The sequence below is a fragment of the Sceloporus undulatus genome, chromosome 4 (assembly GCF_019175285.1).
Source record: "Sceloporus undulatus isolate JIND9_A2432 ecotype Alabama chromosome 4, SceUnd_v1.1, whole genome shotgun sequence".
In the NCBI taxonomy this organism is placed as follows: domain Eukaryota; kingdom Metazoa; phylum Chordata; class Lepidosauria; order Squamata; family Phrynosomatidae; genus Sceloporus; species Sceloporus undulatus.
In genome coordinates, this window is record NC_056525.1 from 204,703,261 (window position 1) to 204,720,216 (window position 16,956).

Consider the following 16,956-nt stretch of genomic DNA (forward strand, 5'->3'; position numbering starts at 1 on the left):
ACAAGCTTGCTCCCTCCTCAATATTTAAACAGGGCTATCATATCACCTCTTTTAACCTTCTCTTCTCCAGGCTGAACATCCCCAGCTCCCTAAGTCGTTCCTCATAGGGCATGGTTTCCAGATACTTCACCATTTTAGTCGCTCTCCTAACAAGGCTGATACCAAGAATTACCCTTCCACTGAAATAAAATGTGAGAATTTTACATTTGTTCATCATAATGAAATGCAGATGAAATCCTGTCCATTCCAAGAGCAGCTAGAGGTAAAGTTCTTCTAACATTTCAATTTGTGTCATGGAAGTGTCTTACGGTAATATTCAAGACAGAACATTGATAAATTTACCTTCTGCTTATTAATGTTCCGTAGATACTGTGTTCTGTAACTGTCAGTACCAAAAAGAGACAGAACGTAGTGGAGATCGCCAGCTTTGAATGCATAAAAGCCCAGGTTAAATTCCCATCTCTAAAAAGGGCTTACAAATCCCTTTCTCTAAAACCATAGAGAAACATTCCTTTTTGGCAGAGATTAGGAGTGGGAAATGTGACCCTCCAGAAGTTACTGGACAGCTATCCAATATTAGACTGGACAATACTGGACTGGAGTGCTACACATACCTCACTCCTAGTTAAGCTTCCTGTGAACAAATGGGCTAGCAAAATCTGCATCTAAAAGGACTAAGGATAAGTCATTGGCAGTGCAGCGCTTTCCACTTAGTTCACATAACCCCTATGATGTACTTCAGTCAGTCAGTCTCTGAAAAGCTTTTGCCCAGTGGCTTTCTAAACTGCTGATTTCTGGTGTGAATAGAAGCTATACCCTTATGCACTGCAGCAGACCAGTGTTTTTCAATTCCTACCCACTCCAAAGTATGTGGACAGAAAAACTGGCTCTACTAGTGTTTACCCTTTGCCTACCTCAGCTGCTCACTTCCATTTGCTTGTCTTGCACAGGGAGTAAGCAACAAAGTGTGAAAGAAAACCCCAGAGAAAGGTTGCACTGCTGTTTACAGTAGGCAAGTAGTTGGGCCACACACTTAAATATGACATTTCTTCAACCTTTTCTCAAACTGGTTGTCCTCAAGGCCATAGAAATGACACCATTATTTTACAGGGATGCATGAAAAAACTCTTGCACTTTTGAACTAAATACCTCACAAAACTAAAATCTTGCTTATCATTCATTTTAGAAGGAAAATATTGGCATTCCATATAGATACTCATACACTACCTTATTTTTAAATGAAACTAACATTGCCCAGGTTGTGGGTCACATTTGGAGGGGGGGAGTAGTCCTTTGTTAAACTCAATTAAATGACAATTTTGGAAAGCTGTGCCTGATCCTGACTGTTTCTCATAATCACTCAACAAGTCAGAATAAAGGTATTAAAAGTGATAAAATACCTAACCTAGCTCCTTTACTTTCAATCAATACCTTATCATCTAAGGCCTGTGTTGCTGGAGGCAAAGAAAGTAGAGGCTTTTCAAATTAGATTCATGGACTAAATGCTCGAAATCAATTTTTGGACTACAATGTCTGGTTCAGCAGGGGTCTTTTTATCATTGTTAATGAATAAAGCACCGTCTTCAAAGTAGTTTCTGTTCACTGCCAACATGAGAGACTGATAAAAATATTATTCTGGATGGGAAAGTGAAGTGAAGCTCTGCTTTTAAATCTTTAATCCCTGCTTAGGAGATCAGAAGCATAAAGTAGATTTACATGTTCCCTTCTTCCCCTTCTCATCTATGTTTGTTGTAATGCCAGTTTAGCACTGCTTCCACACTGGGGCTAACCAGACCAGAACAAAATAAAATGACATAATATGCATGAATTCCAGTCTATGATTCCAAGGCATCCTTGGTTCAGCTCTACTAAATGAGGGTTATATACAGTAGAAAAAAGGGTCATTGACAAGCATGGACAACAGCCTGCAAAATACTGGCCCTCTTCACACATTGGGTCTTCCTAGCCAACCAGACCAACCTTGGTGTGAGCAATGGTGTGACCGAGGAAGCAGTCCAATCATCTTCATAGCCAGTACTGTGCCCCTTTGTACCAACCCCAATTAAAGCAAGAAGTCTTGATGTTTCATTTGAATCAGAGAAGCTTTAGAACAAGCCAAGATCTTAAATCAACCTCAATCTATCATTTAAAAGGCTGGTTTATTCCAAGGCTAGCTCCTAATTTCCCGGGTGGAATAAAAAACAAAATTTGGGTTAGTGTACTTCTAGTTTAATTTTGGCACATATAAAGGCAAAAAAGGAAGCAGTAACAAAATTGTTGTCCATAACTCAACTTGTTAAGTCAAAATATAACCAAGCAATGAGCAACCATCTTGATGCATCTACAGATTAGGACATACAAACTGAGATTGAATGGCAGTATATTTAAATAATTCTCTTCAAATGAACCATCCCAGTTGATTATTAGCATCAGCAAATAAAGGTTCCCCCAAAAAGCCTTTATGGATATCTTGTCAAGGTTTATGCAGTCTTAAGTTTAAAAAGAAAACAGTACTCCCGGGGGGGGGGGGACCCCTTACAAACATAATGTAGCTTCTTTTGACTACTTTAGACTAATCTAAGCACTTAAAAGTATTTGAGGAACATGGGTAAAGCAAAAGAAAATCACTGGACCCAAGATGCTGAATTTGGATGTCTTACAGAGGAATATATGAAATGTTTTCCCCAGTTTTTTCTTATTTTTTGCTACTGTCCACAGATCGTCAGTCTAGCTTGTCCTTCCGAAGAATCATGTTGATTTTATTATGAAAACATTATGCCACATCCACAGAGTACTTCAATCATATAAACAAAATTCAGCAGTTGCCTAAAGAAGCTAAGATCATTCCTTCTTTGCCATAATACTTTTCCCTTCTTGGCAGAAAGACAGAAAGAAAAAAATGTCCTTCAAACAAAACTGCTAGAACTGTTAACCTCCACATGTGAGGAATCCACTGACAACACTGAAGTAATTTTCTTTTCAGATTTATGATATCATACTTAATTTTAGGGAGGGGAGGGAATGGTCTAGCTAAACTTCAGAGAATCTCCTGAATAGCAGTAGTTTCTGAGAATAAGACTGCTAAGTAAAAATAGGTAAAAACTGAAGGCTTTGCCATAAAGGGCTTTATGGCTAGACTTTTCAATTATTCAACCAAGCTCTCTAGAATGAATTACCACAACATAATACCCATTCTGTTTAGATTCAGGATACAGCAGGGAGATCAAACACTCAATAACATAGCTTATGAGATGAATTACTTATCATGGACTTTATTCCTTCAGTTAATATACCAGAAGGAAATTACTGATGCATGGGTCCTGTTGGGATAATGTTACATACAGGTATTTCTAAATAAGATTAATCTGTAATCAGACCAGTTTCTTATTAATTCAAGTGTATAGCACACTGAAAATTGTGAACCCTTCATTCATGTATTAAAACAAAAATTTAGTTTTGTGTCAGTATCATAGGTTGAGGAAAATAAACCATTATTTTGCATGTTGTGTATTTTTGTAATTTCTCAAGCAGATTTTTTTTATTTGCAAGGAAAATATTAATTTCCATTTTCAATTAGCTGTCAGTTACTTGAATCCCAGCAGCTCGATATAAATTGAATCCTTCATTAGTGTTCTGCTATTATTTAAATACTTACAGTGAAAAATACGGAAATCAATGTATGGATGAGAACCTCTTCTCTCTGTTTCAAATCCTGCCCGACTTCTTACTCGTACATCTCCTAGAAATAGGGTCAAGAGTGAAACATGCTGTGTCGAAGAGCTATAGAGAAAACTGCAACTGAGTACAGTTGCAAGGTGTAGACTTTATACATGTAGTGTAACAAGCATACAATGAACCTACTCAGTAGCTTTTATTTCAGAGGCAGTTTCAAAACAAGTTTGAAGACTTTTAAAACATGCATCTGCATGCTCTTCATAAAATTCATTATATACACAGCCAAATGCATGTATAACTACTCAGATCATGTTGCATACACTAAGGCTAAGCTGTACTACCATGATGTAAGACAAAGGAATGGGTAAACATAAAGGAACTTTTTTTTGCTCTCTAGTACCATAACATTCATTGCTCAAGATCAGTTTATTTATAATGATCTTATGTATACAATTACAACTGTTGTGAATAGTTTACTTACTTGTGCACAGTTGTTTGATTATGCAAACCCTTACCAAAATATTAAAACTTATTTTAAAAGGTAGATAAAAATGCATACACAGTCAACTCTGCCTATCTGTGGTCTTGGAGCATACGTGGATAGTCCCAGAATGGAACCTCTGTGTATACAAAGGGCCGACTGTATTCTTCACTTCAGCTAAAACAATTCCCCTCTCTATTAGAATAAAAGTATACTGTTGTTAACTGAAATTACCAAATAAATAGAGCTACAGCCAATGTTAGATGAGCAGGTGGACCTGCTCAAAAGGAATTTCTTTTCCTCTGCATGGTAGACCTCCAATGCTCAATATCTGCTGTGGGAATCCCCCCTCTAACCTTCTAGAGCAGTGCAACTCCAAGTGGAGGTCAATAGATTGGTACCAGACTACAAGGTAACTGACATGGAGAGTTTCCAGGAAAGATTGAAACATTTGTAGCCAACTGGCCCAAATATGGTACTGTGCTCGGTACACTGAGGGAAAAAATCCTGCCAGTCCCCCACATCAAATTGCTTAAGAAGCCCTGCTCTAGAGTAGATCTGGGGTGGATAAAATGAGACTGATAGGAATGGGGAAATTCAGCCAGCCAACAGTGTCTGTTTCTTTGGGAGAAGGATATCACTGAATACAACACAGAGGGCAAGACCCTGCATTGTCACTGTAACTACAAAGACTCCCACTCCTAACTTCATAGCCTGAGAGTACCCCAATTAAAGCATTTCTGAGGTGCTGGAGATTGAAGCACTGGACAATGATATCGTCAGTATCTTTCCAGTTGCAGAGTGCCTTGGAAACAGATAGTGGGACAGTTCCTTGTGGTCTACTCCTACCAAAACTGCTTATCTCAAGGAAGCCAACAACCCTGAGAATGCTGGAGACATCATTTCCCTGAGTTTTTTTTGTGGGGTTTTTGGGCTATGTGGCCATGTTCTAGAAGAGTTTCTTCCTGATGTTTTGCCAGCATCTGTGGCTAGAATCTTCAGAGAATGCTTGCCTGGAAAAAGTTGTGTGTGTGTGTAAATACACACATACATACATACTGTGTGAGCCTGGGAAGGCAGGAGTGATGTGGCATGGTAGTTCGGTTGCGAGGCAAGCCTCAGGCTGGAGGCTAATGCAAGACACTACCCTCTTTTGCATTAGCCTCCCAGCCTGAGGCTTGCCATCAGCAACAGAACAATACACATGCAAATAATCCTGCTTTCCAGGCTCACACACAGTGAGTGATGTGGTGTGTGGTTTGCGCGCGCGCACGCACACACACACACACACACACACACACACCTTTGTCCAGGCAAGCATTTTCTGAAGAGCAAGCCACAGATGCTGGCAAAACGTCAAGAAGAAACTCTCTAGAACATGACCACATAGCCCAAAAACCCACAAAAAACTATGGATGCCGGCCATGAAAGCCTTCGACTTCACATCATTTCCCTGTTCCACTCTCCACTGCCTTGGGGAACATTACGTCAGGCCAGTTTGTAAAGGTAGTTTGGGAGTCACATTCAGTCATTCATTACTTTAATGTTAATTCCCAGCAGTTAAAACAGTGATCCCAAACTTTGGTCCTCCAGATGTTTTGGACTCAGTTCCCAGAAATTCCTCACTGCTGACCAAGGTGGCTAATAGGGCTTCTGGGAGCTGAAGTCCAAAACACTTGAGGACCAAAGTTTGAGAATCCCTGAGTTAGAATATCAAAAGTCCAGTTTATAATATGTCACCACTGAACGTATGCTTAAAAAAGACTGAAAATTTCATATACAAAAGTAAAATGTAATTTATCTACATCCAAACTTTGTTTCAAATTAAGTCTTTCATGAGGACAATGTTTATATAAACAACTTATAGTATGACCAGTTTAGAAATCATATCCATCCATGGTTTGAGCACATGAAGAAATCTCAGATTTATCATCTCCTTGTCCCCTCATTACAGCTGTAGTTTTTACAGCAAACCAGAACTGGGAACCATTGTGATCATGATTTCCAGTTTTGACTAATAAATAAACTATAATATCATATCTAAGGCGCGTTACAGACCACCCGTTGGGGCGGACTGTGACTGCCCTGACTGGCCCTTTCCCCGCAGATCGGGGCCTCAGCTGCACAGCAGCACCTCTGAGGCCCATCTGCCACTTTCCAGGCTGCAGGGAAGCAGCAAAAGGCTGGAAGGGGTGTCCTTGGGGCTTCATGCCCCAAGGACACCCAATGGCGGCGAGGATACGGAAGGGGCCACTCGGCCCCTTCTCCATTGCGTCGCTGGCGCCGCCATGTAAGGCTGCCCAGCGACGCAATCATGGAAGGAGCTCCGAAACGGAGCTCCTTCTGGGGCTGCGGAAAGGGTGCCCCAGGTGCCCTCGCGCGGCTCCACTATGTCACTTCCATGCTGCCGCCCCGTTTGGAGGCAGCGTGGTCGTGACATAGTCATGGCAACCCCCGTGTGGAACGACGCCGCCATTTGGTACGTCCTGGGGACGTACTAGGGTTAGGTGCATGCGTAAAGTAAGCACTTTCCCTAACCCTAGTGCGTCCCAGGACGCACTTTACGCCGTGCGGAACTGGCCTTAGTTTGGCTGCCTAAACAGCAATGAATATTATAGTTGCTATTTGAGAGGAAGTAATCCCTGACTATTCAAACTATAATAACCTATGGTTTCAAATTTGTCCAAACCTACTCAAATGTGAGACTAGCAAAACCTCTGGCCCTCAACACATTGTAGCCCTTCCATATGAAAATATTTCAAAGCTAATATTATAGTTTTAAACTGAACTATGGACCAGTCAACAGATCTATGCCTGATTTTATTTTACCAAGTTCAAACTCATCTGCCCAATTCTTTTATTAATTATGTCTCTACAAAGCCTTTTAGAAAAAAACTTTATAAAAGCTCAAGACTACTTGATTTGAGATAATTTCATTCTATTTACATCTTACATTGTGGGTGATTTCCCCCCCCCCCCAGAAAATAATTTTTCCTGCATTCCAGAATCATGGTGGAAGACTGGGTACAACTACCTTTAAAAATAATGAACTCAGTAGTAGAAATAAGTTTTATTTTGTATAGCGACACCAGGGGTAAGCAACCTTTTTGAGCCGGGGCCCGGGTTTCTGTCCCTCAGACAACTGGGGGGCCGAAGCCGGGGGTGGAGCTTCCACCCTCCGGGGGCGGTGCCACACACTGGGGGGTGGAGCTTCCACCTCCAGGGCGGGCCAGTGCTGGAGGCCTCGCCCCTTTCCGGGCCCGACGGGCCCCAGGCCCTGTCAGGGGCGCAAAAAAGCCAACAGGGGCACCAGCACTAGAGGCCTGGCCCTCTTTGCCAGACCTGCCACCCCCATCTCACATTCATCTCTCTTTTCTTCCTCCCTTTTCCTTCTTCCATCTCCTTTTCTCATCTCCCAATCCTTCCCTTACTCCCACTCTTTTTCTCCTTCCATCCATCTCTCTCTTCCTCCCTTTTCCTTATCTTCCCTTTCTATTTCCCTTTCACCTTCTTATACCCTTCCATGCCTTTCTTCCTCCATTCCTTTATTCCCCCTTCTCACTCTCCCTTTTACTCTTTCTTCTTTCTTCCTTCCATTCATCTCTTTCTTCCTCCCTTCCTTATTTCACCTTCCTTCTTCCTTCCCTCCATTCCACCTCTCCTTTATTCCCTCTCCCTTTATCTTCCTTTCCTTCTTCCTTCCCTCCCTCCGTCTTCGAGCTCCCTTCCCTTCTCCCCATCTCTCTCTCCACACCTTTCTTCCTCCTTCTTTCCCTTCCTGCTGGAGGCAGAGGTCCATCCCTTCTTCCTTCCCATCTCCCCCTTCTCTTTCTCCTTCTTCTTTCCCTAGGTCTCCCTTCCATCCCCCTTTCCCTCAGTCTGTCTTTCCCCCTCCCGCCCCCAGCTCTCCCTCCAACATCTTTCAATCCTTCTCGCCTTCATTTCCCCTCCTTTTCTTCTTTCTCCTGGCTCTCTTCTCTTCATCTCTACATCTCTACCTCCACACAGCTGCTTCTTTCTTTCTTCTTCTTTCTTTTCTTTCCATCTCCATTCACCGTCGCCTCTTTTCAGCTCTTTTCCTTCTTTCCACCCATCTCTCTCTCCTTTTCCTTCCCCCTCCCCTTTCGCATTCCCCCTTTCCCTTTCTCCCTCCCTCCCTCTCGCCTCTCTTCCCTTCCTTCCTTCCTTTCCTCCATCCGTCTCTCTCGCTTCCTTTTCCTCCTCCACACTTCCTTCTCATTCTCAGTTCTCCTTCTCCCCATCTCTCCTCCACACCTCTTTCTTTCCTTCCCTCCTTCCACTCTCCTCCCTTCCATCTCTCTCTTTCCTTTCCCTTCTTCTCCCTTTCTTTCTCTCCCTTCCACCTCTCTCCCTTCCTTCCTTCCTATCCTCCCATCTCCCTCACCTGCTGGAGGCAGAGGTCCAGGAAGGAGGAGCCAGCCCAGCGCTCCCCAAAGGCCCTGCCTCCGCTCGCGCGAGCAGCAGCAAGCACACCTTTGGCCTCTCGCGCGAGCAGCGGCTTGTGCAAGAGGGAAGAGGACACGAGCGGCCCCCAAAGGCCCCCCGCATCGCCGCCTCGCGCGAGCAGCGGCTTGTGCAGAGGGAAGAGGCGGTGGCCCCCCCCAAAGGTCCCAGCCTTTCGCGCGAGGAGGAGGCTGGCGCCAGCCACCCCAAGAGCCTGGTGCTGCCGCGCGATACATAAAGCTATATAACATTGGTTTGCAGAGCTGAGGATATCAAAAATAATTGGGCTTTCAAAACTCCTGTAGCCCAGTCATCATCTTACAGAAGCTTCCTCCTTATAATGAATGCTTTAAAGCGGGGTCGCAACCTGCCGCCCGCCACGAAGAGGCCTTCCTCGCCCCGCCCTCCAGTCCGGCGCGCCGATTGCCGCCGATTTCCTGCGTTTTCGTGCCGCTCCCGGCCGCCATTTTGTTTTTCAAAATGGCGGCCGAAGTCTCGCGTGACCCTCAGGATGGCAAAGGTCACGCGAGACTTCGGTCACCATTTTGAAAAACAAAATGGCGGCGCCCATCTAGTAGGCCCGGTGTAGCCCCTGAAGCACTCCAACAGAGGTCCAGGGGCGGCAGCAGGCTGGAGCAGGCTCCACCTTGCCCTCCGCCCTCCCTCCCCTCCTCAAGAGCAGGGAAAGAGGAGGAGGCAGAAGGAAGGAGTACAGAACCAGGGAGAAAGGGAGCCAGGGAGCCAGAGCAGCAGCTGCAGCCAACAACGAGGCGAGAGGTTTGGTTCCTTGGGGGAGGGTTAGCTGGGTGTCCTTTGTGCAAACTTCCCTTCTCACCAACTTGTGGCTTCTGTGGGTTGATATGTGTGCTTGCTTGCTGCAGTTTATTTTCAATTGCTTTTAGTAATTTCCTTGCTTGCAACTTTAATTATTATTATTATTAATTATTATTATTACTAACTACTACTACTACTAATGCCCTGGTGTTCTTCTGCAAAAGGCCCTCTCAGCAACTGTGGGGCTTCTGTGGGTTGACACTGTGTGCTGCTTGCGCAGTTTATTTCAATTGCATTTTAGTATTTTCCTTACTGTAACTTTATTAGTATTACTTTGCCTGGGTGTTCTTCTGCAAAATGCCCTCTCAATGAGAAAGAGGAGGAGGCGGCGGATGAGAAAGGGGGAGGAGGGGGAAAGGTGAGTCATTTCAGGTCGGCCTTGGGTTTTTTCCATTAATTTTTAAAATATATAACACTTATTTTTGTTTTTTTATTTCATTATTTTATTATTGCTTTTTATTTCATTTCATTATTTTTATTATTTATGAGTGAGACAGTGTGACTTTCCAAAGTGCTGTACAAAGGTCTGCTGTACAATGATAGTGGTGGTGGTGATGATGATGATGCTTGTGGAAGCTCCACCCCCAGTGTATGGCTCCACCCCTGGAGGGTGGAAGCTCCACCCTGGCAGTGGGCTCCGACCCCAGAAGGGAAGCTTCACCCCGCATGTGGCTCCACCCTGGGGTGGAGCTCCACCCCTGGAGGGGAAGCTCACCCCTGGAGGGGAAGCTCACCCCCGGCTTTGGCCCCCCAGTTGTCTGAGGACAGCAACCGGCCCCCGACTCAAAAAGGTTGCCAACCCTGCTTAAGGCAAAACAGGCTTCCTTTCAGAATGCTTGTCGTCTACCCCTAATAAAGAGTGATCAGATATGAGTCAGAGTTGTTTTGATACCAAACTCAAGTCTTTGTATAAAGCATTTCTTATATTTTTTTGTGGTTTTTCAGGCTAAGTGGCCATTTCTAGAAGATTTTTCTTCCTGACGTTTCTCACCAGCATCTGTGGCTGGCATTTCAGAGAACTTTCTTATACTTTATAAAATGGCACTCTAATAGTAATGACTTAGATCTCAACTGAGTTGGATCCATGGGCAAACTCTTCTCCAGATGGTCCTTTGATATGCCCTAGCACCACAGCGGTGGTCACTGACTGACAATGGAGGGCTGGGAAGGCAATCTCTGTTGAAAATTAACTATATTATCGAGATTTGTGGGTAATTTTTTTTGGAAAGGGAGTTTGGCATAACAAGGGGCACATTGATAGACCAACAGAGACACAATAGGCTGAAATCATGTTTCAAAATATGGAACTTCATATATTTTACAGCTCTACTATCAAATTAAAGAGCGCAACAGTCCTTTGAGACCATATGAATCAAAGAAGTTGTAAATTTCTTGATTACAAGATAGAGTGTTTGTGTTTCAGATTTCAACATTTCTTTGAAAACAATCAATACAAGGACTGTCCTATCCCATTGTGAGTTTCGGCCAGTATTTAATGGCTTGAACCTGAGTTATATCCTTTACAGTACGGAGTCCCCTTCCAACCAAAGGATAGAGGTCTCAGTTCCTTTGGGCAGACCTAAGATTACTCGTAAGTAATTATTTTGGACCGTTTCCAAGTTAGATTTTATCCTAGGCCCCATATTTCAGCCCCATACGCATCTGAGCTATAACTTTAGCCTCAATAAATTTAGATGGCGAGGAAATTGTTTCCACCTCTGTTCCAGTAAAATCTTAATAGAGAGTTGGCTGCATTAAAGCAATTACTTTTGTATTTTCAAAATGACAACTCCAAGATCCAGTTGAGGAAAAATTTAGTCCTAAATATCTGAAGGACTCATTATTCTATAGGTTGCCTGTCATTCGTCATGTATAGTTTCTTTATACCTATTGGCGAAGACTAGTATTTTTGTCTTTTGTGATTAATTTTCAGCTTGTCTTGAATACTAAATGACTAAAGCTTTAATTCTCCTTAAACTGCTGTGATTGTGACAGTAAAATAATATCATCTGCATACATGAGAAACTGATATTTTCCTGGGTCCTAATTTAGGGGGTATATAGTTGTCATATCCCTTAAATCCATTATTAATGAATTAACATAAATATAAACAATGCTGGTGCTTGAGGACACCTCGAGTAGTTGATATTGGGTTTGATAGCAAGCCAGCGGAATCCATCTGACTTGAATTTTAGTAAGAGTGGAGGGCTTGTATCAGCAGACATGATGCTAAAACAAGTGGTAACAATACAAGAGCAAGCATCCACTAACTTTTGAGTTTACACCTTCCGCCCCCAGCAAGGCCATGAGATAACTAGAAGCTACTGCTTCCATTGTTAGATTAAGACATAGGTATATCCAAATACTAAAATAGGGTCAATTTTAAATAGAGACGAACATTAACGTTAGGCATTTACCCTTGAAGGAGGTTTGTTTCAATAACTATATTTAAGATAACTAGTTTATCTGTGGTCAGTCGACTCAACAAGCTGCCATTAAGTTAACATGGAAAGAAAAGCCTGGAAGGGCCATCACCCAAGGAGGAACCCATAAGCCAGGGGTAGGCAACCTTCGGCCCGCGGGCCGGATGCGGCCTGGCAAGGCCTTGGGACCGACCCCAGCCCGGTCCTGCCACCGATTGCCACCGGCCTTTGGGGGCAATTGTCTATAGAAGCCTCAGAAACAGTTTATATTAACATTTTTTTTAAAAATCAGCAATTTTTTCGCGTGTCCTCCATTTTTTTAAAAAAAGTGTCTTTCATTTGAAAATTTTGTCCTACATTTGTCCTGGTTATTTATATATTTAATTTTTAAAAAAAAATGATTTAATTATTTTTTTTTGGCTTCGGGCCCCCCCAGTTGTCTGAGGGACAGCAACCCGGCCCCCGGCTCAAAAAGGTTGCCTACCCCTGCCATAAGCCAAAGAGCTTCTGTGGCTTGTTATAACAAACCAGTTCTATAAGTTGGTCTCTTCCAACTCTGTAATTCTATGATTCTATAAGAATTGATACATGGAGAGATCTTATAGCACCTTTGAGGTGCTACAAGATGAAGAAGTAGGCTGAAGTCTACAAAAGCTCATGCTGCCAATTTATTTCTTTCAGTTAATCAGAAAGTTGCTACAAAATCTCTCCACATACTGATTCTACAGACTAACATGGCTATATCTTTTAATTTTATAAGAATTGAGTTCATCTACATTTAATAAATCCAAACCCTTTAGCGACAGACTCTTGGAATATGTGGCTGTTTGATTGCTACAGCCCTCCAATTATTCCACAAATTGGGTTACAAAGTTGGAATGCTTATGTTCAAGCTTTTCAGAAAATACACCTTGAGTTGAAGTAATACAAAAAGGACTACTTTCACCAACTAGAACTAGCAGAACTACTATAAGCCCAGAAAGACCCCTTGCCCTAGAACAAACTTAGAGGTATGTGCTCCCAAAAATTAGTGAACTAATCATGTTATATAAAATCATATTGTCCTTTCATGAGTAATCAGATAACATTATACTGCATTCATTTTCTGAACACAGCCAGGCCATCCAATTCCCCTTAATTTTTTCAAAATTGCTGTACATCTTTATCAGAGTTCTCAGAAGGTTCTGATTGCAATGTTAATTCTGTATGACCAAATCTTCTGTCCAATAAGATCTTCTGGAAAGACCTTGTTGAGACTCCTTTCACTGAATATTAAGGTCACCAATGAAAAAGCAAGGCATTTAAAGTCAATGCCACAAAACACTATGTTACTAGAAATCTAGTTCTATCCCTCCCCCCACTTAAGGTAATTTTTAATTGGCTCTACAAAGTTATTTATACTACTATTTTTCATTTTACTTTTTAAAAATGCAGTTTGTCAGTTTCTTCATTAATTAACTATTTAGAGTTTTCTAAAGTGGCATAATAGAAATATTTAAGATTAATGCAGAGAATTCAGCATCCCCAAACTAGAGAGTCCAGAACATCCATGTATTTGCCAAGCATCTCATTCATTTTGCCTATCTTTACAACTGATCTTTGAAAATACAGGTATACGTCAGTTAATGCAATAGATGTATTCCTGGGCTTGGCTTCTTTAACAGAAACACTGGTTCAAAACACACTGCAAAAATAATCCCGTTTTGAGACAACTTTAACCTTCCTGGCTCAGTGCTAGAGGATCCTGAGAACTGCAGTTTATTATGACACCAGAGCTCTCAGACAGAAGGTGGTTAAATGTCTCACAAAACTACAGTTCCCAGAATTCTCTAGCACTGAGCCAGGACAGTTAATCCAGACTAGTACTGGATTATTTCTGCAGTCTGTTTTGGACCATTGTAATAGGAATGGGTTCCTACACAGCAAAAAAGATTAGCAGTTCAACAGTTACAGCAAACTTTTAATTTACAGCTAACATTATGCACATGTAAAATGATACAACCAGGCCAGGTAAGTTTTGCATAAATAAACAAAAGCATTATTAATCTTCTAGCAATCACTTGAAAGGTTCTTCCAAAATGCATCCTAGGGTGATTTTCTTTTTCTTTCATCAGCCTCCACTGTACTTATGAATTCCATAACGTTATATGCTTTTTCCACATACCAGGGTAGTTGGTCAGGCAAGCTAATCTGCTTTCTCCTTTTCATTCTGTTTTGCTCTTCACACATGCTCAATAGGTGATATTGTAGGCATCTGTTTACCTTGCCTGTTGTAGGTACACACACATAGCAATTACCTAGAGTAGAATCCCATTCTTTCCTAGGTCAAGTTTTACTGCATTGTTTACTTCATAGAATCATAGAATCATAGAGTTGGAAGAGACCACTAGGGCCATCCAGTCCAACCCCCTGCCATGCAGGAAATCCAAATCAAAGCATCCCTGACAGATGGCCATCCAGCCTCTGTTTAAAGACCTCCAAGGAAGGAGACTCTATCACCCTCCGAGGGAGTGCATTCCACTGTCGAACAGCCCTTACTGTCAGGAAGTTCCTCCTAATGTTGAGGTGAAATCTCTTTTCCATTGTTCCGTGTTCTAGTCTCTGGAGCAGCAGAAAACAAGCTTGCTCCCTCCTCAATATGGCATCCTTTCAAATATTTAAACAGGGTTATCATATCACCTCTTAACCTTCTTTTCTCCAGGCTAAACATCCCCAGCTCCCTAAGTCGTTCCTCATAGGGCATGGTTTCCAGACCCTTCACCATTTTTGTCGCCCTCCTTTGGACACGCTCCAGTTTCTCAATGTCCTTTCTGAATTGTGGCGCCCAGAACTGGACACAATATTCTAGGTGGGGCCTGACCAGAGCAGAATACAGTGGCACTATTACTTCTCTTGATCTAGACACTATACTTCTATTGATGCAGCCTAAAATAGCATTGGCCTTTTTAGCTGCCGCATCACACTGTTCACTCATGTTCAACTTGTGGTCTACTTGGACTCCTAGATCCCTTTCACACGTAGTTTCATTCAGCCAGGTGTCACCCATCCTATATCTGTGCATTTTATTTTTCCGCCCTAAGTGCAATACCTTACATTTCTCTGTGTTGAATTTCATTTTGTTAGCTTTGGCCCAGCTTTCTAGTCTATTCAGGTCATTTTGAATCTCGATCCTGTCCTCTGGGGTATTAGATATTCCCCCTAACTTGGTGTCATCTGCAAATTTGATAAGTATGCTCCCAATTCTGTCATCCAGGTCATTGATAAAGATGTTGAATAGCACTGGGCCCAGGACAGAGCCCTGTGGGACCCCACTGGTCACTTCTCTCCAGGATGAAAAGGAGCCATTGTTGAGCACCCTTTGGGTTCGGCCGGTCAACCAATTACAGATCCATGTAACAGTTCTTTTGTCTAGCCCACATTTTACAAGCTTGTTTGCAAGAATGTCATGGGAAACCTTGTCAAAGGCCTTACTGAAATCAAGATATACTACATCCACAGCATTCCCTTCATCTATCAAGCTGGTAATTTTATCAAAGAAAGAGATTAGGTTTGTCTGGCATGACTTGTTTCTCTGAAACCCATGTTGACTTTTTGTGATTATGGCATTGCCTTCTAGATGTTCACAGACTCTCTGTTTAATGATCTGCTCCAGAATCTTTCCTAGTACTGATGTCAGACTAACTGGACGATAATTGTTGGGATCCTCTTTTTTACCCTTTTTGAAGATGGGGATAACGTTTGCCCTCCGCCAGTCTGCTGGGATCTCTCCTGTTTTCCAGGAGTTTTCAAAGATTATTGCCAATGGCTCCGATATTACATTTGCCAGTTCTTTTAATACCCTTGGATGGAGTTCATCTGGTCCCGGAGACTTAAATTCATTTAGATTAATAAGGTGTTCCTCTACTATCTCTTTACTTATTCTGTGCTGAAATTCCCCTATTCTGTCCTCTGCTCCATTATCCTCAGGTTGAGCACCCTTTTCTTTTTCTGAGAAGACTGAGGCAAAGAAGGTGTTGAGTAATTCTGCCTTTTCTCTGTCTTCTGTTAGCATTTTGCCATCTTCTCCACGAAGTGGCCCTACTGTTTCCTTCTTCTTCCTCTTGCTGCAGACATATCCAAAAAAGCCCTTTTTATTGTTCTTAACCTCTCTAGCAAGCCTGAGTTCGTTCTGCGCTTTAGCTTTTCTGACTTTACCCCTACACATGCCTGCTATTTCTTTGAATTCCTTTTTTGTGATTTCCCCCTTTTTCCATTTCTTATACATGTTCCGTTTCAAACTTAGCTCGGTTGAAAGTTCCTTAGTCATCCATCCTGGTTTCTTGAGACACCTCCCGTTTTTCTTTCTCACTGGAACTGTTTGAAATTGTGCCTTCAGTATCTCTCTTTTGAGAAACTCCCATCCGTCCTGAACTCCTTTATTTTTTAGTATTTCTGACCATGGAATCGCTCTCAATACTTCTCTAAGTTTACTGAAATCCGCTCTCCTAAAGTCTAGGATGCGTGTCTGACTATGCCTGGCTTCTCCTTTCCACTGTATTACAAACTCCAGGAGAACATGGTCACTTCCACCTAATGATCCCACCACTTGCACCCCATTAACCAAGTCATCCTTGTTGGTTAGGATCAGATCTAAAATAGCTGACCCCCTTGTTGCCTCTTCCACCTTTTGGACCATGAAATTGTCTTCCAGGCAAGTGAGGAATTTGCTAGGCCTTGAGGATTTTGCTGAGTTTGACTTCAGATATGCTGCTAAAATCCAAGGCTGAAAGTCTTGTCTCTAACCCTCCTTTACCATCCTCCAAGTGCCAAGGCTGCAAAAAACAAAACAAAATCCCAACCTTTAGCTTGACGGTGGTTCCATACCATGGGGTGGGAACCCTGGGGAGTGGCAGTGCAAGAGCTACTCAAGGGGGTGCTGCGAGACTTGCAGGCCTTAGTCCCTCTTCTTCCTCCTCTTCCCAAACTTATTTATGTGTAAAATTTACACATGCACTGAGTTTAATAAAACTGTTCAAATTTGAACAGTGTTATTTCCTTATAAAATGTTAAAATATGAATATACATGAATGAACAAATGAA

At 42.4% G+C, this 16,956-nt stretch overlaps 1 protein-coding gene across 1 annotated transcript in view; it reads right to left on the reverse strand.

The window, feature by feature from the left end:
• PDE7A (phosphodiesterase 7A) overlaps positions 1-16,956 on the reverse strand; it is a 67,089-nt gene that overhangs the window by 26,899 nt on the left and 23,234 nt on the right. The window contains 1 exon segment of the mRNA XM_042464715.1: positions 3,656-3,739. Within this exon segment, the coding sequence (XP_042320649.1) occupies positions 3,656-3,739 (84 nt within the window).